Here is a 26,897-nt window from a genome sequence, read left to right as displayed (position 1 = left end):
TAGATAGGAAACAGCCTGCACGTTACTCATTGAGTTTAAGAACTTAAAAAAAAAATAATAGAGGAAAAAAGAAGAAGTGTTTGCCATTTGAATAACTGATCTCATGGCTTGGGCACAGCAGTAGTAGTTACCTGGCATAATGGATCAATCGAAACTGAATCTCTATGTCATTCAAATTACATACACATGCAAAGTTAAACAAGTGTGTTAACTAGGGATAAGCAGCATAGAAATCAAGTGTAAGTTGCCCATTATTTATCATACATTTGTCACACTGCCAGGCATATCTTTTTCTTTCAGATTCTTATCTGTGTCATACAAAACATAGTAGATGAAGAAGTCACAAGAATAACACAACTCTACACATCACTGGCCTTTGGTGCCAATGCACTGTGTGCCATCATCCTTCCCAGTTTACACAACTTTTGGGAGAAAAAAGTTTCTTTTCCAAACCATGAAAATAGAAAACGTACAACCCATCCTGCCCGGAACAGAAAGGAAATGGTTTTACAAAGCTATGGGCAGACACAGAACTACTTCCCCCTCAGTCCTGGGACAGAAAGGGGGGGTCAGTGCAGATGCACAGCTAGAACTTCTCTTGAAAAGCACACAAAATCCAGGAAATGTGATAACTGGGTGGACAACAATCTGTTTGGAAAGTCACGCTATCGAACCGTTGAGCCAATGTTCTGTGCACCAAAGTGACAAACAGTTCATCAACAAGCCCATGTGGGACAGACCATAGGATGACACTCTACAAAAGTCCAGTTTAATTTCACTTTTCCAAACAACTCTCCTTGCCCATTAGCAGTCTGCCACAGATTCTAAACTTGTAAAGCTCCCAATGAGCTAGAATTTTTTCCCCCCCACCCATAAAGTGCAAATAAGACTCAGGTTTTTATCACTAGTTCCAGTGATCATTATCTTGGTTACAAGAGTGATCAAGAGCTGGTCGGCTGAGCCCCTACCACTAGTCTTAGTGATACTTTTTTTAATTTTTTCAAACCCTGGTTACTTATTCCAGCACAAGGCAAACAGAAAACAAGTGTCCCTTCTGCCAGATGGAGGCATGACAGGAGGTTGCCTTAAGTACCATCAACATAAGATACACATGCTAGACACAACCAGTGCATTCTTGTGCATAACAAGAATTTGCCCTTGCTCGCTGGAAACTGAAGTCATCTTTGGGACTGTATTTCCTCACAAGTTCAGGAACAGTTTATTAGTCTTCATTAAGTGGTGCTTCTCTCTTCCTTGCATCTACATCAAAAAGATTAGAAAAGGAAAGGCAGTTAAGCAGAGGGTTCTTACAACCTTCATCTGAAAACTCAGAATAAGGTTGGTTTTCAATGAACAGCACTTGACATTTCAGACATGATACAAATTCCTTTCATGGACTGAAACACTGTGAACCCACAGCATGTTAATGACAGTCATAGCAAGGTTTTTTAGATATGCAATTCAGGCAGTATTTAAGAATCCTAAAAAAATTTCAGACTCCAGACCTGTGAGACTTTGCCCCTGCCCTGAATCTTGGCCCTTTGCTCATGATCGCCTTCAAGGGTGTAGTCAGTATTTGCTTTGCCTACCAGCTACACAGATGACAACTGCCTGTTATGAAAAATACTCTACTAATTACAACTTTGCTACTGCCCAGCTGCACTGCACACATTTCTAAAAAGACAAATGCCCTCCACATTGTATTTTGAGGGACTGGCAGTCCCTGAAGGTCAGATCTTAAAACTGCTCCAAACAGCAAACCTTTGATCATGGCCCCAGGTAGGGTGTTAGAGCCCATCTGGACAACTCAGGCCATTACTCATATGTCATCAGTATAGTAGCAGGACATGTGGCTGCTGTTAGGAAAGCTGGGGTCACCTCTTCCCAGGCTTCTGCAGAAGTGTCCCTAGGCTAACTTAGAGACCCAGTTTAGTGTAGGTAGCTCTTGAAGTGCACCATGATCACAGCTACTCTAGCAACTGCCGGCCAAAAGATGCACTTATATATATATTTCTAGACTTATTTCCAACTCCTAATCTATACATTCCAAGGTAAAAATGAATATTCCCACTCAGAAATTATGTGTAAAATAAAGATAAAGCCCTTTTGCATTACTGCAGGATTCAACTGCTCTTCATTAATACAGAAGAAAGGCCCTGTTTGTCCAGAACATTTAGAGAACATGATTATGAACCTGAGCAAGTCTCATAACAGAAAAAGAACTCAGACTCCCAGTGACTTGAGCAGTACCTGGGGAGGGACAAACTCGCAGCTGCCATTTGGGAGAGAAATTGGAAACCGTGTGTCCCGTGTTCCCCATCACACTCATCAGGCCAGGCCTGAATCTTCTTCTGTCACATTATCTCCACTTCACATAAAATAACTGACTTGTGACTAGAAATTAAAAAGCTTTTTGAAAATGAATGTCATGCCCACCTAGCTACAGAGTTATTCTCAGTCTGTCACTGGCTTTGGAAAGACCAAAAATTCTAAATTTTTGGAAAGACCACTAAATTCTTCTGGTGAACACATAAAATAATCATACCAGTTAAGTTCCTGAATTTTTTTTTGGCTTCTGCTCTTTCTTCAGCATCAAAATACCACACAGTCATGGCATATCTGTAAAAGAAAGGAATCTTATGTTTGTTTCACCTTCTGTTATTAAAACAGAGCCTTGGAGCTTTATGCTCATGAAGAAACCAAAAAAATAACAATAAGTTAAAATAAGTAGATAAAAAACAAGGATTCAAATGGTCCAACTTAATGGACATAATTTTAAATGTGTATTTTATCAAGTCAGACAGAAATATAGGTGAGAATTTCTGCTTGGAGGCACAAAAGAGTGCACAGCCCCTGGTAACAGAGGGCAAAAACAGGTTACAGACCTTTCTGTGTTTTTTCTGTTCTGGGATGCCTGCAGGCAGCTTGGGGGTTGCCCTGCATCACATCAGCTTTTCGTAGTCTGTTGACAGTTGGTAGCCCCAAGAATCCCTATAGTGTTAGGAGGGCAAAAGTATAACCCAGCATCTCCCAGCTAAATAGCTATGTCTGGCTTGGAAGATTTCTCGTGTCAATGACAAAGAGCTCTTTTTGCCTAACACAAGCAATCTTGCCATTCAAGCTTGTTCTTCCTTACTTGAGAGAATTCTCAGTGACTGAAAATCAGAAAATCCACTGGAAAATCTAGCTATTTATTTTTTTATGCACATGATTGCCATAACTTTAGTTACAAATATTAGCAGAAGAGATGCTTTGCTTTTTCTGGCCAAATATCAATCCCAAATACACTATTTACCTGGTTGCATAAGAAGGTTGGACTTCATGTGGGTTCCTTCGATCTGACCAAAAAAAAAGTAAACGGTCAAAAATCGGCTCAACATCTGCTACATAGGACTTTCCCTCTGGGAATATCCGAAGAATTCCACCATGCAACTGAAAAAAAAGGAAAGGCTGCTTTTTATACATAAACACCCACACATTCATATGAGTAATAACTTATTTTTCCTTCCCTCAGCAGAAACAAATGGGGAATAAACATCTAATAATAACCACGACAGATACAGGACAACACTAGAAAATCATACGCTGAATCTCTGGGCCACTTTGATTTTCCCAAACTGCTTGTCACGTTTCAGAATAAACATCTGGCTAAAGTAAATGAACCAAGGTAAAAACAACATTGGCCCTGTAACAAACACTGGGAAACTTCTGAGATCCAGTCACACCCCTAGAACCAGTGAATACCACAAGGCAGGTAAGAGTGCTCCACCTGACCAGTCTGAGATCAGACTCTCCTCCCAGCAATTGCTAGATATTGTTTATGGTATTTCAGAGCCTGCATCTGATCATATGGGAATAAACTTTTACAGCCTGGGAAGACTGAAGTCTAGTCTATTGTTGCATTTGTAATAAACTTCTCACAAATGCATTCTACTTCCCAGCCAGTTTTTTATCTACTTATGACATAGCCTGGTTTCTCTGCCACATCATTTCTGTTTCCACGTGCCATCAATTTCATGGAAAAGTCTGCTGATCTACACACACTGCAGAAACTTCAAAAGATGCATATGAACTCTGCCTCCTCCCTGCTGCTGTTAGAGGCTCTTTGGAAGCTTTTATGCTGCACCACAGACTGCAGGGAAAATGCTCTCAGCCTGGCACTGACCTGACTTAGTACCTCCACACGGCATGCAAACCTCAGTAAGAAACTACTAGGTCAGGTTTAAAGCAACATGTTTGCTTTGATATATTGCATCTCCTCCAGAATATATTTGCATAAAATTGCAGTCACATCCACATAATACTCTCCACCAGTGCCCTGAATTTCAGTTTGGTTTCTTAGTGTGTGCCTGGATGTTTCCTCACTACTAGAGTCAGAGTGCAGTGCACAAAATAAATTGGATAGTTGCATTTCCTCCCACATCTCCTCCCTTATTTTATTACATTTGAAATGTTTCACTGTCATACTCTCCAAAAAAGGAACACATTTTTCTCCAAAGGTGCATTTTTAGTGGCATTGCTTCTGTATCTGAACTCGCTTTTGGAAGTTCATAGGATTTACATGTGCTTAAAAAGCATCTACCTGAAGTGGCCAAGACAAATTAAAGGAAAAAAAAATCATTGAGCAATTTTCAGTAGATAAACCATGTGAATGGTTTGAGACACATTATGACAAAAGACATGCAAAAAGATATCCTGCAATTTTACAAACCCTGAATTTGTTTTTAACTTAAAGGTAACTTAAATTTAAGGCTGCCTTTATTGCCTTACTGTAATATAGGCAGAAACAAGAGCACTGTCCTATCCAGAGACCCACTGGTGAAGCCAAAGATGGAGAGGACAAACCAAACCATCTGCTTGTTCCTCTTTGTTCTGGGTTGATGTGGTGCCATTTTTGGTATCGGGGGCAGGGGGGTGGGGTCCCAGGCATGGCTCCTGTAAGAAGCTGCTGAAAGCTCCCCAAACTCCAAAATGTCCAGCTCCACTTCTAGATAATGTTGAGGCACAATGACAATGGATGTGTCTCCTCAATTAACATATTCAAGAAGGGGAAACAAGCAGCTATAAGACCTCAGGGCAGAGGAGAGGAGGACAAGAGAGCAATACCAGGGAAAGGGAGCAATGCCAGAGATGAGAGCAATGCCAGGGCAGAGATACCAAGGTCAGTGAGGAAGGAGAGGGAGAAGGTGTCTGAACAGAGATTTTTTTCCCTACATCCTGTGGTAAGATGGCAGGCTGTCCCCTTGCATCCCTTGGAGGAGAATGGTGGAGCACACGTGGCCCTACAGCCATGTAGGACCCTGTACCAGAGAAGGTGACTGTTCCCAGAGCAGGCTGTGGCTCCATGGTTAGACCACATCGGAGCAGTTTGCTCCTAAGGGACTGCACCTTGGGAGAGACTCACATCTGAATAAAGGACTCTCTCCTGTGAGAGAGAAGTCTTCTACTTCTCATTGGTGCAGAGGAAGACTGAGAGGAATCCTTCTCTCTGAAGAGGAGGGAGCAGCAGAAAACAACCAGTGATGAATGGACTGGAATCCCCACTCCCTGTCCCCCTGGGCCACTGGAGGGAGGAGGTATCAGGAACAAAGTAATTTGTGCCCAGGAAGAAGGGAGTGGGCTAAGGTAAGGTAAGGTGTGTAAGCTCTGGAGTTCTTTTTTTTTCTTTGTTCTGTTTTGAGTAATGATAAATTGAATTAAACTGATTTCTTTTCACAAGTTGAGTCTGTTCTGCCCATGACTGAGCAAAACCCTCCTAGTCCTTGTCTTGCCCCACAAGGTTCTAGATGGATTTCCTCCTCACCATCCTGAAATGGGGGAGTGGGAGTGAGCAGCTGCATGGTCCTTTGTTACCGGCCAGGCTCAAACCACCACACTCTTTCTAAGCCTCATCACTTCATAAGGAAGAAGACCACGAAGATAACTGCCTGAAGAACTTATGGAAGCTAGCCTAAAGGATCAGAAACACTAAAATCTCAAATTTGGGCTCACATTTTATTCTGCTCCCAGAATCCATTTGTTCTTTAGTGGATTATGTTTTTCTTTCAAGTGCCTCACTGCTCTTTCCTCTAGACAAAGCACAAAGGCCAGAAGCCCAGGGCTTAAAAGCTTTATTCTATAGCAACAACACAGTGTGTGTGGGATGGGAGAGAGAATGGTAAGGAAACAGTTCAAATCCTTGCTTCCAAAGGGTTGCCATAAACACCAAGAAAAGAAATGTGGAGCTGAAGAATGGACCAGCTGTTCAAAAGTTCACCAGAGTTCACAGAAGCAAATGACAGCTCCAAAGCTCTCTTTCTGAAGTAGATTTTCTTTGTGTTCTCCCTCAGCCCTGAGACTTACTTACCTTAGAGTCCCAGTTCTTATTCAGGTAATAAATACAGGTGATGCAGCGCCCGTCGCCATTTGGATTGTCCACATGACGAACATACCCAGTTCCATTTCCAGGATAGCAAGCAACCATAGCCTGAAAAAGAGATAAAGGTCGTAAAAAAAAAAAAAAAAAAAAAAAAAAAAAAAAATTCTACAGGATGTCCACCTTCAGTTTTTCTTTCTGAAAAACTTCCCACTGCCAGTTAGGCTCAGCATTTTTCAGATGCTCAATCCAAAACTTACAGCAGATAGCAGAAGGTATTATCACACAAACTTCTTTCCCTGGGTGAGCCAGTGTGAAATTCCAAACTGGAAATAAATACCTTTCGTATCTCACAGGATTTACATTAAAGTAGGAGAGGGGAAAAAATGAAATTAAACTAAAATACTGGTATGTGTGGTACAAGCTTAATGCTCTCTACAAGCTACATGACTCTAAGGCAGTTTCAGCTAACTTTGGCAGAGCAGTCATTGCAAAACTGATTTGCCAGTCATTTGCCAGTCCATATGGTCCAACACAAACTGAGGATCCTCACAAGGTGTGGGTAAAAATCCATAGAGCAAATTCTGCAAAAATCTGCAACTCCTGCTGTGTTTGTACAGGGCAATGCACATTTGCTTTCAAGGACTGCGCCACAGAACTAACCAAACAGCTTCAAGAAGCATACTTTTCTCTTTGATCATCTCCAGACTTGCTGATACAATCACTTAATTTGTGGTTTGTTTAAATTTCACCTTGAATGATGATATAAGCCTAACGTGAATTACTCCAAACCACACTACATTCAGCAGGTCTTAAGAGTTTTACAGGAAAAACATTTTAAACAAGTTGACACTGTTAACAGCATAATTCAGGGAACAATTCAGGGAAGATCAGGTGGGACTGCTGGTAGGGTACCAGATCTTTGAGTCACTTCACTATTGTGACAGCTTGATAGTAACACCAAGCTCCAACAGAATTTACTCCACTGAGGCTGTGGCAATAGAAGTCTTGGTCCTACTCCTCTGACACGTCTTTGATTGCTTGCCAGCTTTAGCTGCAAGAGATGGGGGGTGATGGACTAAGTTTGGTTGGAAAACTGGACATGGCTTCTAGACCACATGGTGGTCTTTGAGGACAAGGGTTGTAATCACTCCTCTCAATCTACTGGCTGTGCTCCTGTGACTATTGCCTTGGATGCTGTTGTACAAGGAGCACACTGCAGGCTCCTGTTCAGCTCCCTGCCCACCAAGACCATTACAGTCACCAGGCTCCCCAGTCTGGCAGCCTCCAGCCTGTACTGCTGCAAGGGGATCTTCATTCCCAGGGGCAGGATTTCGCATTTGTCCTTGTTAAATTTCCTAAGGGTTGTCACTGGTCCATCTTGGTCACTTCAGGTGGCAGCCTTACCCTCAAGTGCATTAACTGCTCCCCTCCAGTTTGATGTCAGCTTCAGACTTGACGAGTGCTACTGGCAAGGCTGCTTAACAGGTCAGGTCCCCTGATAGAACCCTGGGGTGCTCCATTTGTTACCAGACTCTAGTTATAATACAAGTGATTAACCATCACTCTCTAAGTGACTAAGGAGGCTTTAAGTAATTCTCTCTTTGGAGAGCAGACATTACTCCAAGACTAGTGAGCTGCCTAAAAATCAATCCAATATTACTACTATTTTTTAAAGCCACAATCAAAAAGCTGCTGGAGACTAATAAGACTGCAGGCTAGACCCTTAAAGGGATTTAGGTGCTTTACTTACTACCGAAATCTGGGCAGAAGGCCAGAGTTTTTCCCCAGCCTCCCCCATGTAATGTGTTCTCTTAGCAGAACATGTGCTTTAACTCCAAGACATTGATGCATTAGTTATTTATTTATTTACAGTGTGCACCTTGTGCAACTGCAATTCACGGAGTCCCTGGGGATGAAGAAGTAGTACAATTCCCACAGAATCCAAAAGCACTGGACACGCTGGAGCTAAACTTTATGAAAAGAGGGGAAAAAAAAGTTTTCTAGTAGCCAAGGGAGAAAAGCAGAAGTGAAATATCCTTTTTCCTGGCATGGTGAATATTTGAATGAAACCTTAAACAATGAAAGGAAATCATTGTGGTCCTCCTAGAGCCTGTTGAAACGATATCAAGCTTTATCAGAGCACTGGCTGGAGCAGCTCCAGAGCTGATCAAGCTGGCCTCAGCAGGGATTCCAGCTGTTAGCACTACTTTTGGATTCATTCAAAGCAAACAAGAAACAGGAGATGAGATGCGTGACCCAGACTTAATTTAGGTAATTGGTGAACACTGGTATTTGCTAGTTTAGTGCACAGGCTACTTACAAAAGCTGGAGGCTGGATCATAATAAGCAAACCATTTATCAGGTGCGCAAGTGAATGTTTCCTACGCTTTTTCAGATATTGTGCCCAGAAGAGCACACTTTGGTTTTGGAAGCATCACCCTTCATTAACCAACTATAAACCTAAATTAACTATAGCAGGCAGTATTGAGCAGGAACTTAGCTTCTTCCCCTACCTCCCTCCCCCCCCCAAAAAAATACAATCTATTACAATGGCTGCTAGTTGGCTTAACTTTCCAATGTAAGCACTCAGAGCAAATCTCAGCAACACTTCCCCCCTATTTTAAGTTAAAACAGATGAATCTGTCTTATATCACAGCTGTATGGTTAAAAGCTCTGATATAGGGATATATGCCTTTACAGTAACACACACACACACCACAGTTTGAAGACCAGTGCTCTGGTGGTCTAGTTGACAGTCATAAATTAAAGCCTACAGGACTTGTAAAATGAAAAGCAAATCATCAAGGCTGCAGTTTCTGTAATGGTTTTTTTTCAGAGATGCTGTGTTTCCCAAGAGGGTGCAAATCAACCACTGGTTAAACAAGCAGTAATTACCAGCTTTAGTAAGGAGCCAGGAACCATCAGTAAATTCCGTGTTGCACAGAAGCTTGCAAAAATAAGTTATTCATCATTCAGTTTAAGTATTACAGTCAAGTCAGCCAGAGAAATCTGCAAGTCAAACTGCAGGACACCAGCAAAGTTTGGAGGCAGATAAAAACCCAATTCCATTGAGAGGATTTTTCCCTGTTTCCCAGTACCCCCAGCAAGGCAAAAAACAAATTCTCTCCGCCGATAGCCAAGACCATGCTGTGAGGCATCACCCTGCTACATTTCATGAAATAAGCAGCAGTGGAATGGACTGATACTTGGACCAAAACACTTCAAATCTAGAAGCTGCTCTAAGTGGAAAGGCACACTGCCTAATAGAAAGCAGTGATGACAGCCATTCAGAAGGAGATGCTCTCCACACCTGTTAGCACTAAGCCAGGGCCCTAATGTATCAGAGTCCAGACTGTATAAGAGGTATTTTAGCCCTATACTGATCCTGTATTTTCCTCTTGGAATGACGATGACCTCTGCAACCAGCAGAGAAAATCCTGACCTGCATCACTCTACTCTACCAATACCAACTGCTCTTGCAGATTAAGCTAAAGACTATACAATATATTTTTCCATTTCTGTACTAGATTTGTCCTGTACATTGTTGAACAGCTTATAATTTTGATCCAGAGCATAGATCAGCCCTGTGTACAGTCTGTACACCAAACAGTTAAATTCAAGAATTACTTGTAATGTCTGTTAGATCATAGAATGGTTTGGGTTGGAAGGGACCTTGAAGATCATCCATTTCCACCCCTCATGACACAGGCAGGGACACCTGGCACTAGACCAGGTTGCTCAAGCCCTATCCAACCTGGCCTTGAACACTTACAGGGATGAGGCATCCACATCTTCCCTGGGCAACCTGTGCCAGTGTCTCACAACCTTCATACCAAAGAATGTTTTCCTAACATCTAGCCTAAATTTACCCCCTTCCAGCTTAAACCATTACCCCTTGTCCTATAACTACACGCCCTTGCAAAAAGTCCCTCTTCACCTCTTTTGTAGGCCCCCTACAGAGGAAAGGTAATATATAGACACAAAACAATGGTCATCTACAATATCACCATGATGACTGTCTAGAAAACCAAGATGTTAATAAGAATTAATTCTACTATGATAGCCAGTGCAGCTTTGATACATTTTTTTTATTTGGCGGTATGCTTCCAGTTTCCAATTTCAGTCCAATTTGTGGCTATCAGTCCTGAACTTGAGCACAAACTAAAAAAATCCCTTGACCAGAATTTAAGAAATGAGGAATACCAAGATTCACTTGATCAATTCAGCTCTGAGTGCATATTGTACTCACCCTGATTTTAGTGTGTAGGCACACAGAGTCTGTACAGCCAGAACGGGAAAGGCACACAGCATGCTCTGCATTAAAAGAACATGAGTAGTCCGACATTTCATGATCAAAGACAAGGGATTCGCAGTTGAGGCTTGTCTGACACACAGGCACAACGGGGTGTTTCTTAAGTACTTTCTTGTTGCACCCAATCGTGCCCAAGTGTTTTCTACCATGTAGTTTATAATGGTTAGGTATAAAATATTCATGAACATTATTAAATATTAGTTTGTTTGAATTTATGAAAGTTAAAACGCTCAACTGCTATACTGAAGCATGAACTAAGAAAAATGGTCTAATTTAATAGAGATGGGAGGGAACTGAGGGAAGAAAATTATGTTAAAACAGAAGAAAAAAAAAAACCCACCCAAACAAACCAGAGACATTAACTTCATGCCTGTTGGAAAGGGAATCACCAGTTTCAAGGGGAAGGTGAAACCCTACTTGTTTCAGTCATGCAAAACATGAAACAGGCTTTAGTGGCAGTACTGCATGAGAAACCAGTACCTCATTTCCTCCCCTGTAACTTGTCAGTGTTCAGTCAAACAGCTGTTGGATTTATGAAGCTAAACCCAGCACCTCCTCTTTGATCAGCTTCTTGCTCAGAGGTGGAAGGAAGAGAGGGGAAAGGTTGTGTGAGGAGGGAGACTGTTTTTAGAAATGAAGAAACACTGGGCAGGCTGCTAGAATTTGGCAAGGCAAGACACATGCATCTTTTCACTTCAACTTTTATTTTCACACAGAGACCTAAACTGAAGCCATACAGAAGTCATCTGAAAAGCAAAAAAGCCAACAGAAATAACAATAAAACCCTGGGGCATTTACTTCTTTTCTGAAGCACAAAGCGGATCAAACTCCACAACTGCAGCCACCAGCACAGTTTGCTGAATGCCTCCTTCATTAGCTTGCAGAAGCAGTCCTACAGAAGCAAGATTTCCTGGATGCAGGTTACAAGTGTCTACTGAAAGGCCAAACAAGCCATGGCAAACAAGACATGAAAGTCTGATAGGACCCTGTACCAGCAGGTGACTCCTCTCTGGAGAACTGTTCTTGGACAGACTGACATGATCACAGCTACTTTTGCTCCTTGCTCCTGGATCATGTCAGCAACCTTGAACATTTGACAGGAAAGGAGAAGACATTCCTATGGCCAGAAATGCAGCCACATAAGTGAAAATACATTCATTCTCAACTTTTCTCATCTCAGGAGCACAATGCTCCTGTTGTTTTCATGATGTCCAAAATAATACTTCCCTGCTGGGAAAATACTTAGAACTGTTAAAAAAATCCTGTTTTCATGGTTAGCATTTCAGCAAGGTGGCCTGCTACTTGCTTATCCCCACATATAGGTGACCTGTCTCATCAGACTCAGATTTCCTAAGAGCTAGAGACCTCATTTCCCCCTTTTTATTCTGTTTGGTCTTTCCTAGACCAAACCGTATACCACTGTATTTTGATTATGGCTTCCAGGGGCACAGAGGCACATTTTTGAGAATTTCTTCGAGGAACAGATGGAGAATGGGAATTGTGGGAAAGACTACTACTCTCATCTGCAAGGAAAAGATGCAAAGATACTGGTTCATCTTTGCTCAGCAACAAAAGGCTATAACAAAAAGGCTATAATTACCCAGTATTATTCTAACTACCCTAAGATGGAAAACTTCCTGCTTACAGAATCTCTTCCAGAACTAAGGGTAGCAACAAAGAACTACACGAAAGCTCTGTTCATGGATTATCTCCATGCTAGACAGCTGTTGATGACTGGCATATTGTCTAGCGGTAGCTCAGGAGCCTCTAAAAAGTTTTCAAATCTTATGGAATCTGTCTGTAAGGAAGCTAGATCACAGAATGATGCTACTTTAAAAGGGAGCTCCCTGTTAAATCAATCTGTGATGAGGCTTAGGAAGGTTTGCTAATGATTGGCAACAAAGTTTAGTTCTTCATGGCCTACTGAACAGCTTCAGCTTGTGACTATTTTTTATTTCTTTACTTAGCAGATAAATCTGGATGCCCTTCAAGCTGGCTGCCAGGGCAGTGCTGCTGTGAAGTGGGAAGGCATGGAACAGCCATGCCTGGTGTCAGCAGTGGCTGCCCATGCCTGCCAAGAGAACAGGGAGCATTTGGAAAACAAGTACTGAAGACAGTGGTGAGTTTTGTTGCTGGATACTCCCTGGGTTCCTAAAGTGAAGAGGCAATTCAGGAAACTGTGAAAGGACCTGAAAGAGGAGAAGTTTCTCCAGACTTTCAAGGAGATACTTGTGATTTCCTGGGCAAAAGAGTCTCAAGCATTCATTTTCCTCTGTATACAATCTACATAGCTTTGGGGAGGGGGAGGTGTCTTTTCTTTTTTTTTTTTTTTTTAAAGCTAAGTATAGAACATCTCTCATTTTCAGACCACCGCTCAAATTCTCTGTGCTTAGCCTCTGGCCACAGACAAGAAAAAACAGAACATTGTAATTCAGGAAACAAATCCAAAATTGCCATAGGATCACAGCTGTCCTTACAGAGAGCACCTTTGTCTCTTCTAGTAAGTAACAGGATTAATCTCCTTCCTTTTACGTTTAATTAATCTGCATCTTTCTGCATGTACATCAGATAGGACTTCTCTTGTCTTCTGCAACGGTAAAAAACAGGTAAGATTTTTATTTTCATCCTCCTCTGACCTAAAACTACGTTTCAGGCTGCAACATTACTTGGTCATCGTGCCCGGCATGCACACGGAGGCAACGCAGCTTCAGAGGAGATGAGCGAGCTGTGAAGAGCAGCAGCAATACCAGCACAGCCAGACCTGAAATCTAAAAGGCTATTGCCAGGGAATTAGTTCAGCCAAGGATATTCAGATTAAGTCTCCAATTAGCAGCTGTAAACAAGCGCGGTGCATTAATGTATCAATAAAGGCTGTTTCAGTTTAGAGAGACCGCTGGCCCCTGCGCCGCTGAGCCCTGGCTTGAGGCCAGCGAGCTGATGGCTTAACGACAGCGCTACGTGCGGAGCGTGAGGCCACCGGCGATCAAACGCAAACTTCACTCCAGAGCACACTTCACAAGAGCCACCGTGGAGGGAAGAGGGGGAAACCCACGCTCACTGCACACAGACGCTGCTCAAGGCTTTTCTCTGTTCTGGTTCTCACTGGTCTCCTTCCCCCTCCTACTGCACGCACACAGGCGTACATGCTTATTTCCCACACTTTAAAAGCGTAAATAAATTACCGTTTAATTAAATCTTAGGCTTATTTTCGCCTGTTCTTTAAGCCCTCTTTCATCGCCCAGAAAACTCTTTCAGTCTCCTCCTCTCCCCCAAGAGCCAAACCTGGATGAGCCGCGCTAACGAGAAAGCATCCCAAGCAATCAATGCAGATGGAGAAAGCATCCCCTGTAATGAGTCCCAGGGGACACGGTGACAAGCGCCACCCCCGCAGAAAAGCAAATTCGTAAGTAAGTGCAGGCTCATTAAGGAAATCTGTAAGGACCGTCCCTGGATATTCAGATTCTCAGTGGGGAATACAGGCATAGTAACCAGCATAGACACACTCCACAGAATATCCTCATCTGAGTGGTAGAAAGATAATTTCATAGTTCCTTAAATATCTTTTTCATTTTTTGTCACCACTTAAGACCTTTACAGTTCTGCTATAAATCACCCAGACGAATACATCACTTTTTTTTTCTTTCCTGCAACAATTAAAGAGCTCTACATATTTCTTTTTTACTATTAATCACTTATTTTTAGCTCATGAACCCAGAATGAATGAGCAACACTGCCCACAAGACTCATCAGCTCACATGTGGTAGGCAGCAGCCCCTCATACTTCCCATGAGCATTTCACACAGGCACAGGAGGTGTCAAGCCTCCACCTTGAAGTGGCCATGCCAAGGGGTCAGGGATGCCCCAGCCACTCAGCACAGTTCCTCCTTTGGGCCACTGCCCAGGACTCTAGTGGCCTTGCCTGCTCCAGCCACAGCAGAGGCAGCACCACAACAGGGAGATGTTTTTCTTGTTCCCCTTTGGCTCAGTGAAAGTCTCTCTGCTGCCAGAGAGGAAGGCAGGGCTCAGACTAGTGCTGTCACATTTGGTGGGTACCCAAATATGCCTCAAGGGTCTTAACAAAACTGTCAGAGTCACCTGAGCTTCTGAGGCTGCTAAGACATTACTGCACAACATAAGCAGAGATGAAGGGTTCTCAAGTGTTTGTTATCACAACAGTAGAACCAAATCAAGGGTAACTGATAAGACCAGTTATCTCCTACATTAACTCTGGAAGGAAGCCCTTTCACTTACCCCCACCTGTTTTTTGTTCCCCTGCCACCTTTTCAGAGGACTTTTATTAGTACATTAATTCCTGCAAATGATTTTGTGCAGATTAGTATTTGGGGGGTAAAACATTAAAATTGCCTATAATAAATTACCATCAGAAATAATTTCTGCTGTGCTTAAAAAGCATGCACAAAATTACCTCTAAGGCTTTGCCTGCACATGAAGTTGTACTGCCGTGACTACATGTGGATATTACAACAGTACAATCCCTCCAAGTGTGGATGCAACTAAAAGGGATGAACATGGATACAGTGATACAGCATCTTTTCATGCAGGAAGGAAAACAAGCTATTCAGATTCAAGGTAATTTGGTAATAAAATAGCTACACACCTCTTCTAAGCTTAGGCAATAAATACATACTAGTAAAAGAAACAGGTAAATAAACCCTTAAGTGCTGCAGTGCCTGCCCTCTGCACCATCTCCAGTGTTGGTACATGAGCATGTAAACAGAAACCAGGCAACTCTGAGCAAAGAAAGCATGCATGGAGACAGATGTGCATGCACACAACTGAGCTCCAGCCTTACATTTGTACATCTTAAAGCTTTTCACAAAAGCTCCCCCCAAGGAAGCCCGGTCCTAAACCCAGCTGCAAGACAACATCACACTCTGGATTTGAAAGCGGGCTGCTGGATTCCCACTTTTTACCACTGGTCAAGCCTCTCCCACGGATTTATGCTGCCACCACCTGACAGAAGAGACCAGCCCTGCAGGCTGGCTGCGGAGCTGCCACGGGCTTTGCCCCGCCGGCCGGGGGACACGGCTGTCCTGGAGAGTGTCCCCACTCACCCCCGGGGCTCTGCATCACCACAGCTCCCGCTGGAGCTTTACCCAGATGTTCTCGCTGATGCTTAATGAAGCAACAGCCCTTGGGAAGTTTCTGAAGAAACATTTGGGAATGGGGTTTTAAGTGATAACGTGCTTCAGAATTTAAGGTAGTTTTTGCAGGAAGCACAGCAACTGCTGAGCAGGGAGACGGTCTCTCTGGTGTGGGTTCAGGATGTTTCCTGAGGATGCAGAAAGCCAGGAGAGGTCTTTCTGGCTCTGTTCCCTCCTTTTTCCTCTTCCTTTCCAAAACCTTTCCTCTCTGGCAGCCGGTGTGATGAAAGCAGCATGTACTCAGAGCAACCAGAGGGCTGGCCAGGGATGAGCCAAAATAGAGGTTGGGTGGGGCTGTTCTCCCAAGGTGCTAGCTGGTTGAGTGACCAGAAGAAGCAAACCTTGTGCCTGTTCCCCGAGATGGAATGTGAGATGGTGTCTGTACAGGCTGCAGGTGGGGTAGGAGACCCCTTAGTGAGGGGGGCTGCTGGCTTTGCTAGAGGCGCAGTGTGGGAGACACAGCAGGGAAAGGCAGCACAGATATTTGGAGGACCTTCACTGACAAATCCTCTCATTGCTCTTCCGTGAAGAGGAAGTCTGTAAAAAGAGTTAACCAGTGACCCTTCCTGTTGGTCTGCTTCAGAGACACCATGCACATGCTCCACAGACAATGGAAAACAGAGGACAAGTTCATTCAGGGAAGTGGAGACATTGGTAAATACTGTAAAGAACAGAGTCATCAATACATCCTGGGGGACCCTCTTCTGCTTGGGCACATTTAGTCATATGCCATGGTTTGTACTCCTTAATTAGAGGGACACATTACAGAGAATTAGAGAAGCTTCTCTTTTTCCCACTTACCAAACTAATTCTACCAGATTTCCTATGGGAAATCAGAAGTGGAAGATGCAGTTACACATACAGTCTTCAACACAATACCCTCAGACTGTTAACAACCTAGGAATAAGCAAGTTGAGGACTAATTGATACTTCGTCCCTCTCCTTTTATTTATTTATTTTTTAATAATTCCTCTCTCAAATTCCCCTGGTTCTGCATCAATTTTCTACCAGCATGGCCCAGCAAGGGTCTGACCACCCATTCAGGGTGGGTTTCCCAGCCTGCATTAACTAGCACCTCTCCCTGTTTGTATTACTGGAATAACTGCTACTGTTAATGGTGTAAGACAGGTTTGCTGCAAGACAGTCAATTGCAAGGGTCAGATAAAAGTTCTAACTGCTATCAATAACTTCCATCAAGCAAGGCTCCTTGTTACCTCTCAAGACACCATGTAAAACATGCCCCATATTTTGAATCTAGAAAACAATGTAGGCAGCGACTGGAGACAACACAAGAAAGCACTGCAAGTTTTGCTGAAGTCTTCTGAGGATATTCTAGCATAGCCTAAGCCAGGCACCAATGGATGTACTTCAGTTCCACTGATTTCAAAGAGCCTCTAAAGAAAAAAAAAAAGGTACTTAAGTAAATTGCTGAACTAGGGCCAAAACTTAAAAAACATTTGCTTTATCAATTTGTATTAAAAAATTATGGTGCAAGAAGATATAAGCCATGATTAATTATTAAGATATATAGACAAGAAAAATGCTACCATATTTCTTGTTTGGATTTTCAGGCCCAAAACGAAAGTACAGACAAGAAGCTATTGTGAGCAAAGGATTAGATATAGATATCCTGTGTAGATATACACAGGACTCAAAATGGTTACCATTTTGCTACAAGTAGGATGCAGTTTCCTGGTGTTTGGCTAAAGGCTTTGGACAAGATGCTTCTGACTGGTGCACTGACTGGTGCAGATAGTGTGCCATACTGTACTCCTGCAACTTACACTGGTCATTTTAAACTGGGTGGCTGGTGGCATGAACATATAGTAAGCCTTCATGGAACCCTTATGGACAGCAAAGTCTCTTGAATTACTTTATTTGTGAAAAAACAGAGAAACAAGTAGCTTATTTAGTCAACTGCTTTCTGTTAAATGTTTTGCATGATGGCACTATGCTTCTTTTCTACTAATCAAAACACAATTGACAAGAGAAAAAAAAATAATAGTAGGGGGGGAAAAAAAAGCTCTCGTGTCACTGAGAGATAGTAAATGTATATGTGTGAGTGAGGGATGGAGGGGAAATGGGGCTCACAGCTCTTTCCACACTTAAAGGAACAGTCAGGAGTGGTGTGCTGACAGGATGAGATGCCTGTGAAGAGCTTGAACAGTAGGAGATAGATGGTCTACTTGGCGTGAGCCTCCTTCATCTGATCTCTTGCTTCACCTCACTGCCTGCACAGCTAGAAAGACCTTCCTGCTTTTCTGACCAATTCTCTGTCATCTCTTTTCAAAGCAACAAAAACAAATTGCTATGTCACACTACACACTGATCAAAATCTTCTGTCGGGTCCCTCACATTCTGTGCTGATGCATCAATTACTCACCCTGAAGCCCAGCACAGGGCCCATCAGCTGCCCCAGGCACAGATACTAGAAGCAGTTCCCAAAACACCTCTATCCAAGAACTCCTCTGCTAATCCAATAAAACCTGTTCACTGAAGCTTAGGGAGTCCTGTGCTGCTGGCAGCTTTCTAACAACATTTCAGTCTTCAGCTCTGAGACAGGAGAACTACAGTCATGATAAATCCAACTCAGAGCTTCAAATTCCCTCCAGCTGATATGCACACATCCTCCTCTTCCATAAATCTGAAACCAGCAACACTTACTTGCAAGCTTTCCTTAAGGCCTGACCTCCTCATTCTCATAAGCCATCCACTGCAAGATGGATGAGCACCATGTGGCCTGCTGGTGCCAAAGGACCACTTGCCCTTCACATATTACACAACAGGTAAAGGCAATCCAACTGAAACAGAAGCAGGAGAAAACTTTTCAAAAAGCGAACACCCAGGGGAAAAAAAAATTATAGAAGTACTTTGACTTTGTAGGAGTCATCTTGAAGCATTTGATAAAAGTATTGATCTCTTCCAAGTGTATCCAGCCTATTGAGCAAACATCAAGATTTCACCTGATTAAAAATGTATTCATGCTTGGGTCATTGTGACTTTTGCCTTCATCCTCTAACTCACCTCTTCCACATATTGAAAGGAATTGCTGAGGGACTACAGATACTGATGAGCCTCTCCATCACCACCACCCCAGGGGAAAAAAAAAATAAAATCTGTGCAGCATAGGAGAAAGAAGAGGGAAAAAACACTTTCATGTATTAAAATCAAACAAATTGCTCAGGAAGCAACATGCAGAGTAAGGCTGCATTACCTAAGCAACCATCCAGGTAAGTGCGGAAGTCACAGAACCATATAATGGTTTGGGTTGGAAGGGACCTTAAAGAATATCTAGTTCCAAGGCCCCTGCCATGGGCAGGGACACCTACCACTGATCAGGTTGCTCAAGGCCCAAAAAAGACAAAAGAATAGTTTACTGTGAAATCAAATGGAGAAACTGGAGTTAATGCAGGCAGCTGAAACTCTTAATGCAAAGAAAGAAGTTAATTTTTACTGTGCACAGGCTGTCCTGCATCAGTGTGGTGAGCATCGATGCATCTCCATTTATATGTATATTTATTAGCAGTGAGCTGTAATGAACTGAATTATTCATTAATAATTACCTTGGGAAAAGGCTGTGTACAAGTATTAATAGGAAGGACTAGCTCCCCTCCCTCCTTAAATGCAAGCTCAGCGGGAGGGGACAATGAACTCTGAATCTTGCTGTTTTCCCTGGTGGCTTTCCAACCCACCAGTCCAAAGGACAAAGATTCCCCATATCCAGAGGCAGTAATGCCATCTGTATTAGTGTCCTTCCACAATGATGGAAGGCTTACAGTGACACTGACTGAGCCAAGAGCCCTCATACCAAAACAAAATAAAATACAAAGCAGCACATATTTGGGCTTGGGAGTAACAGGGACACTGGCAAGCACATCAGTAGGGCTACCACTGCCCATCTCTGGCTTTAATAGCACAAGTACTGGAAAAGACTGGTACCAGTCCAATGGATAACAAGACACTAAGGAAAATATGCTACTAGTATGGGACAGGTTATAGAAAACCTCACTGCTTTGCTATCATTGTATAATTCCAGAGTCTAGGAACACTCATTAAAGACTGAGTACAAAACTACATACAATAAAAAAAACAGTGCATCAGTTTGTGCTGATGCCACAAACATATCCAAAAACTCAGGATAAACAGACCACTCTGCTCTTCACATTGCCTCCAAGCTCAGATTATTTCCCTCTTTTTACAGGATTAGCCACCTTCTGCCTTCTCCTGCAACTGTAAAGCACATGGACTGGCCCTTAACACAGTGTAAGAAAGGCTGCTGGGTGGTCACAGACTTTTTCACAAGAGAGGGAAAGGAGAACCAACAGCATCCTCCTGGTTGCCAAAGGCTCTGGTGTAACACACACTGAAGAGTTTTTCCACTGTCTATCACGGAGTACATCTACCAGTGTACTACACTCAGGTTCTTAAGAGTGATGATATGCAGCAGGTGCCGAATTCAAGCTGCTTGTAAATTCAACACAAACACTGATCCATAGAGGTTATCCACATTTCTGAACCCACTCACAGATATGTATACCACTGCCTGTAAAATATTTCTTCAATTCTCTCTTCCTGCTAAGTGAAGAAGCAATCTGAAAGATTCTCCAAGTGGCCTCTTTCAGAGAAGAAGTATCTTCTGAAAGTTCCAAAAAGTCATTGACAATAATTTGATGAAAAGCAAACAAGAACTAATATGCCCAGGTTTATAGTCATTTAATGCTCTGATTGCCAAGTAAAAATTATACATTCCTGTGTATAATTAACCAGGCTAACTAATCTTGCTTGACAAACACAGATATAAACATCAGTTTTGACACCAAGCCAAAGCAACCAGTCTAGGATCTGTGCCAATGCTGAATTCCTCAGTCTGATATCATAAAATGACTTGTCTGTTGTATTTACAGTTCCAGTGGCTCTGGACCCTGCCGGCAGTCAGCCAGAAGAACAGATTTGAACTTACCCATTATGCCAAAACATGTGCATTTGATTAGAAGAAAGAGAAATTATGCATATTTCTTCTGCATGGTGGTATTCATCAGACCTCCCATTGTAAACTAATTGCAAGGCATGCTGTTCCACAAGTATCAAAAATCCCTTGTAACACAGAATAAACCAGTATATTCCTATAGGCAGTATTGCTCTTCAGCTCTACAGACAGTTTGCTGCTACCTTGCTCCTTACATCCACACCTCAGATCAGAAAATGCAGCATTTCACTCTGAGTTTTAAGTGCAAAGGACAGAATTTGAATGCTATAGAACAGAATTTTTCTTCCTTCATACAAAAGTGCAAAAATGCCTCACCTTATTACATGAGTTACCAGGGACTCTAAAACCCCTCAATTCAAGCCTGTGACATTCCTCCATTTCTTCAGTCCTCAGGAACAGAAACTTGGTAACAACCTGGCAGACAGACCGTGTTCTAAAACCTACCTAAGAACCTCCCATCATGTGGTAGGCAGAAGGACCTGCTCCAGTTTTCAGCAAATACTTGTTAGCCATGGAATGCCACCACAAAAGACCTGTGTCTCCTGTGACAGTCAAAGAGGGGTGGGATGAGCAGGGAGGTGGCGTGGCTGCAAGCAGAGGATGCAGAAAACATCGCATTAAAAAAAGAGAAAGGTCCACACAGAGATTTTGAAGCAAGTTTTCAAAAGGGTTCACATACCACAGGGACTTCCAAATTAACTAATGTCATGCTGAAAACATTTTTTTAACTTTAGGTCACACACATTTGAAACTGAATGCGAGCACTTGGGTTCTGAGCTAAAAACATCGGTCATGGGTTTCCTTCAACACAGGTCAACCCTTATGATTATGAATTCTTGCCTTATATGCTAACCAGCGGGGCCCACTGGTGCCCAGCAGGTGCCAGATGAGCTCAGGGACCTCAAAGGCAGCCCTCACATGGCTTTCACGCCATGACAGCACCCAAGAAGGTACCAGTGACGCACAGCAGGACACGCTGCTGTCAGGTCCGGGGTGCAGAGTCCACGCAGGGTGCAGCCACGCCAGTTCAAAGTACCTTCCACCCCTCACCTGTGAGGACCTGCACAGCTCCCTGGCAGCACGTCAGCTGCTGACTCAGCCAAGGTGGCCCAGGGCAGCAGGAGTCAATCTGGGACCCTGCCTGGCCACGGGGTCCCCCAGAAGGCAACACATGGAAGGGTGAATAGCCACAGCTCTCAGCAACAGGTGAGCTATCCAGGCATCCCATCGCAAATCCACCTTCTCCACCTGCACACCAGGCAGCTGACCCAGTTCCTACCAGCCCATCCCTGTCTTCCCACGGCAAGGCCTATGGCTCACTGAGCTCTGCAGTGTTTGAGGGCGCCAAAGGGATGGACTTTCCAAACTCCAGAGCATCGGGCACGTCTGCAGCTTCTAACATATATAAAACTAATAAAAACAAATAAAACCTTTCTTATGTCTTGAAAAAGAAATTCGCAAATAGTTTTTCTCCTGAAGTATTTTCCTGGCTTGTATTTGGTTGGGTTTTTTGGGTTTGTTAAGACTGTTCCTTTTATTTATTCATAAAACAGGTATTACTATTCTACAGGACAGGCATTTCACTGCCTACAAAACTTTATAATTGTCCTTGGAAAATTTTACATTACATGGCAAGCCCTTGTGCCACCTCTGCACCTGAGCAATATTCATTTGCAGGTAGGCTCAAACCTTCTACAGACAGCATTGTCTCCACCACCCCTCAAGCCCCCAAAAACTCCAATTAACCCCAAAAAGGGACTTTGCAACTTGAGTAGCCAGAAGCTACAGTCCATCAACCTTTCACCTGTGGTGCCCAGAGCACCACCTGACTCAGAGGAACTTCAGGTGACCAAAAGTGAACACCAGACTCTGGCCTTGCTTTCCAGCCTAAGCTACCTGCTGGTTTTTATCCACCAAGAATCAAGCTCCAGCAGACTGGAGACAGGTTCTCAAAACCAGACTGACCTCTGTCCTCAGAGAATCCCTCTGCACAAGAACATGAACCTGCACACACAAAGAAGAGAACTCAATGATACCTCAGTAAGGCTCTTTGCCATTTACCTACTACAAATGGGGAACCATAGTATTATTTTACTAGAAAATGGAAACTCTAGTTGAGGAGAATGCAGAAGCCAACAAGTAGTGCATTGGGTGTGTGAACAAAAGAACCCTTTAGAAGAATGTCACCTGGTTATTTTGGTCATTTAACCATGTCAGCTAATATTTTTAAACATGACTTATTCCAAAGATAGACTTGGATCGCTGGTGAACAAAGATGAAGGGTTACATTTCATTATCAGCCCACAAATGTCAACCAACAGCTTCTAAGAGTATCCAATACCCTTGTAAAATTGTACTTCCATCCATTCTCTTTGATGCAATATTAACTTTCTTGTAATGGTTTTGGAAGCATTTGGGAACTTTAAAATCCTGACTCATATCTGTCATGTAGCTACAACAAAAGTGTCCTTTAGTGGACTGAAGTTGATCTTGCCTTCTTATCTGTGTGTAGCCACAACAAAGAAAAAAACCCAACAAACAAAAACAAAACAAAAAAACATGAAGCACCTCACACTATGCAGAGTAAGATGACAGAAGTTCACTTACTAACCAAATGTCTTTCCCACTTCCAACACTTAAGCTGAAGTCATGCTATTATTTTAAAAGCATAAACCTCTAAATAACGATGACACTGATATTACATAGATTCATTTCCATGACAAGAGGGCTTACTATAAAGCCAAAGACTTGCACTTTAAACAAATGAGTCTGGACTCTTAACCCTACCTAATACCTATATCCCAAATCAATAAATCATAGAAAGATTTGTATGTCCAGCAGACTGGTCCAGTTGCTCAGAAACACCTCACAGCCCTCCACAGTTAAGCTGTGCAAGTTTTCATCCATTTATGTCTAGAACCTTGTAGATAAAATAAAAATATGCTGAATTTGAAATAGGAATATTTGTGTTTGCATTCACAAAGCTTTAGTTTTAATGGTGGAAAGGAAATAAATGTCCATGGTTGACGTGGGGATCTGCATGCACAGCAGCACTCAGTCGGTTAGTCACAGGAATGATCTTCCTGCTGAAGGCGTCCCACATCTCAGTTACAGATGGCAGCTGCTATTCCAGGGCTGTCACATTTCCATGGTATTAATTAGTATAATAAAGGGATTGGTAACTATTAAATTTCTCAGCGAAATTCCTCTGAATTTAGTTTGTTACAAACAATATCGAGTCCCTTTCAGTTCTGGACTGTTGTGTAGCACTTCCATGTGTTTTTTGGAGTCTGACACCATCCACACTAGAGCATGAGGGCCAAACAGCTCTTTTTATAGCAAGTTGTTTACTATATATTTATTAAAAATCATTCTTTCCTATCTGGAAATTATATTTGTACCAAAAACTACTGCAAAAAAAACTACTCATATTAAAATCAACTCCACAACCCAAGGTGACTCCTCAAAAGTCTGTGTCAACAGCCCTCATGTTGGCTCTTTCTCCAAATACCCTGTACAAATGCAGAACCACCTCATTTCACTCCAGCCCAACTGCAATCCCCTGCTTTCTCTCACCCAGGGGCCAGCAAGGCAATGCAGCAATGCACCTTCAGCAGTAATCAGGCAGACAGAAGTCACTCAAAGAACTAGCATGACCTTAAAGCCATGCCAAAGGAGAAGAGTTATTTTTATCTCATTAACAGGCTCCCACCAAGAACAAGGGAAATCCCATCTACTCACATTTTAAGTCAAATCTACCCAAGCTTTAACTGAAACTATTGCTATTAATTCAGTAGAGCTAAGCACAGAAGCAACATTTCAACCTTTTAGTATTTCCACCACTGCACTGAAGTGAGCAGGGTGGTATATACACGGGTTTTAAAGTGTGAGCAAACAACTAGTAAACTTAACCACGGTGTTTTCTTTGATTTCTATGAAAAAAAAAAAAAAAAATCTCAGCACCACTCACACATCCCTTTAGTTCAGAGCAAGGCAGGACCAAAAGAAACACCTAACTTTATACTTTAGTAATTTTTTTTTAAGTTTCATCATTTCTATTTCTAGCCTATCTGTAAAGGAAGTGGAACTTTTCAAAATGTGCTATATATTCTAGAATTCAAGTCAGAAATAAAGAAATGGGGACGTTTTCAGTATTCAGTATATTGAAGAAAACTTATTCCAAGCCAGTCCACTTTGCCACAGCAATCGGCCGATTATACTAAACTGAAGTAATGACATTGCAAGTGCAAATAAATTTCATTAAGAAAGAAATCTATAATAGAAATGTCCAATGATACAAGCGTCCTTTCCATTTATGAGCAAGAAAGCCTAGAAAAAACAGCTCTCCTCTTCAAAATATGAGAAGTTGGCTGCGCTCAGACTGAGCATCCCTTCTGCTGTGTCACATCCACAAGCCAATGCAGTGCCAATAACCTCGCTAGCTGTAGGACACTGACGCGAGTCAGACCATCGAAACTACTTCGGAAAACACTTTTACACGGGCGCAAACAACCACATAATCGGATCCGAGCGGCGCACGTGGGCAGGGAGGGTGTAAAAGCTCTTCCCTCCACCTGAAACAATCCTCCCAAGGAAAGTCGTGGTCAAGGCTTGACCTTTCCGGAGGAGTGCTCCGCGCTGAGGGTCCCCGCTCTCCGCAGCTCATGGGGAGAGCAGTTGCCAGCCCGGGGGTATAGCCGGGCCCCGGCCCCATCACCAAAGAACAGGTGCTGCCCACAGCGCCCGAGATGGCACACGGGGGTACAGGCAAGGGCCTGGCCGGTTCCGCGACCATCGGAGGCCGGCGCAGACCTGACCCAGGAACCCCGATGACGCCCCGGAGCGCTGCCAGCACCGGCGGGGCGACGGACCCGCAGCGGGCAGCTCCGCTGCCGCGGTCTCGTTTTAAGCAACCCCTCGGCACCCGGTACCCGCGGGTACCAGCGAGAGGCTGCCCGCCGCCGGAGCCCCCTGAGCAGCGCACGGCGCCTCCGCTCCCCGGAGCGGTGCCGCGGGACAGCCCAGCGGGGCTGCTCAAGCCACGGGCGCCCACGGTCAGCGAGTGCGCGACATGGGAGGAGCCCGTGGAAACTTTCCGCCAGGTCCCACCAAGAGCGGCGAGGCGAGTCGGTCCGGCCGGGCGGCGGTGCTTGGGGTCCGCGGCCCCTTACCTTGGACCGCTCCTTCACGTAGTACTTGCCGAGCCGGCTCCCACAGTACATCACCAGCCGGTCTATCAGCGTGAGGAGGAAGTTGATGGCTTCGCAGCCTTCCTCCGTGCCCCCGATCCACTTGATCTGGTCGCCACGGAGATGCCGCTTGGCGACGCCGCGGCTGGGTCCGGCCAGCTGCCCGTCAGCCAGTTCCCCGTCGCGGTGCATCCTCTTCACCCGCTCCAGCACACAGTCCCCCACTACCTCCCCTAAGAAGTTGTCCAGGTAGCAGAAGCCGATGTCGTGCAAGCAGGGCACGACGTACTCCAGGGCGATTCTCTCCAGGTCCAGCCTCATGATGTGCCCCAGCGGCATGGCGCTGCGGGGACGGGCGCGTCGCTGCTCTGCCGGTGACCACGTCGGGAGGCGATGCCCGCCGGGCCGCCGCCGGCTCCAGGCCGGGCCGCGCAAGGGCTCCGCCGCGGCGCGGGGCCAGCCGAGGCGAGGCGAGGCAAAACTTTGGTCGCGACGGACCGGGCAGGGCAGGGCAGGGCAGGGTAGGGCAGGGTAAAGTAGGGTAGGGCACGGTTGCTCTCAGCGTCCCGAAGATACGGTGCTGCCGGAACTCCGCGTTGCTGCTACTGCCACCCGAGCGGTGTTGCGGGACCCCCGGGGCCGTGCGGAACCTGACGGTCGGGCCGCGGCGGCAGATGGCCCCGCGCCGGTTAATGCTCCGGCTACGTGCGGGATGTGTGCTCGCCCGCTCACGCCGCGCCGCCGCACGTGGGTGGAGCCCACCCGGCACAGCGCGGCACCGAGCGGGGCAGATAGCCCCGCCCATCTCCCCGCCCACCGCTGCCCCGACAGCCAATAGACCGCCGGGGGGCGGGGCCTGCCCTAGGGGAACAGGCGGCGAGGGCTT

General features: G+C 44.2%; 1 protein-coding gene across 1 annotated transcript; it reads right to left on the bottom strand.

The window, feature by feature from the left end:
- Nucleotides 1-233: 233 nt before the first annotated feature.
- EGLN3 (egl-9 family hypoxia inducible factor 3) lies at nt 234-26,847 on the bottom strand. Its single transcript, XM_071746152.1, has 5 exons — nt 25,994-26,847; nt 6,347-6,466; nt 3,296-3,432; nt 2,546-2,619; nt 234-1,260 (listed from the first exon to the last, which is right to left on the bottom strand). Exons 1-5 carry the CDS (start codon nt 26,348-26,350, stop codon nt 1,223-1,225), a joined length of 726 nt encoding a protein of 241 aa, XP_071602253.1. The 5' UTR covers nt 26,351-26,847; the 3' UTR covers nt 234-1,222.
- Between the last annotated feature and the right edge of the window lie 50 nt (nt 26,848-26,897).

This window comes from Heliangelus exortis, chromosome 5, assembly GCF_036169615.1.
Source record: "Heliangelus exortis chromosome 5, bHelExo1.hap1, whole genome shotgun sequence".
NCBI classification, from domain to species: domain Eukaryota; kingdom Metazoa; phylum Chordata; class Aves; order Apodiformes; family Trochilidae; genus Heliangelus; species Heliangelus exortis.
This window is presented reverse-complemented; position numbering and strand designations above follow the sequence as displayed.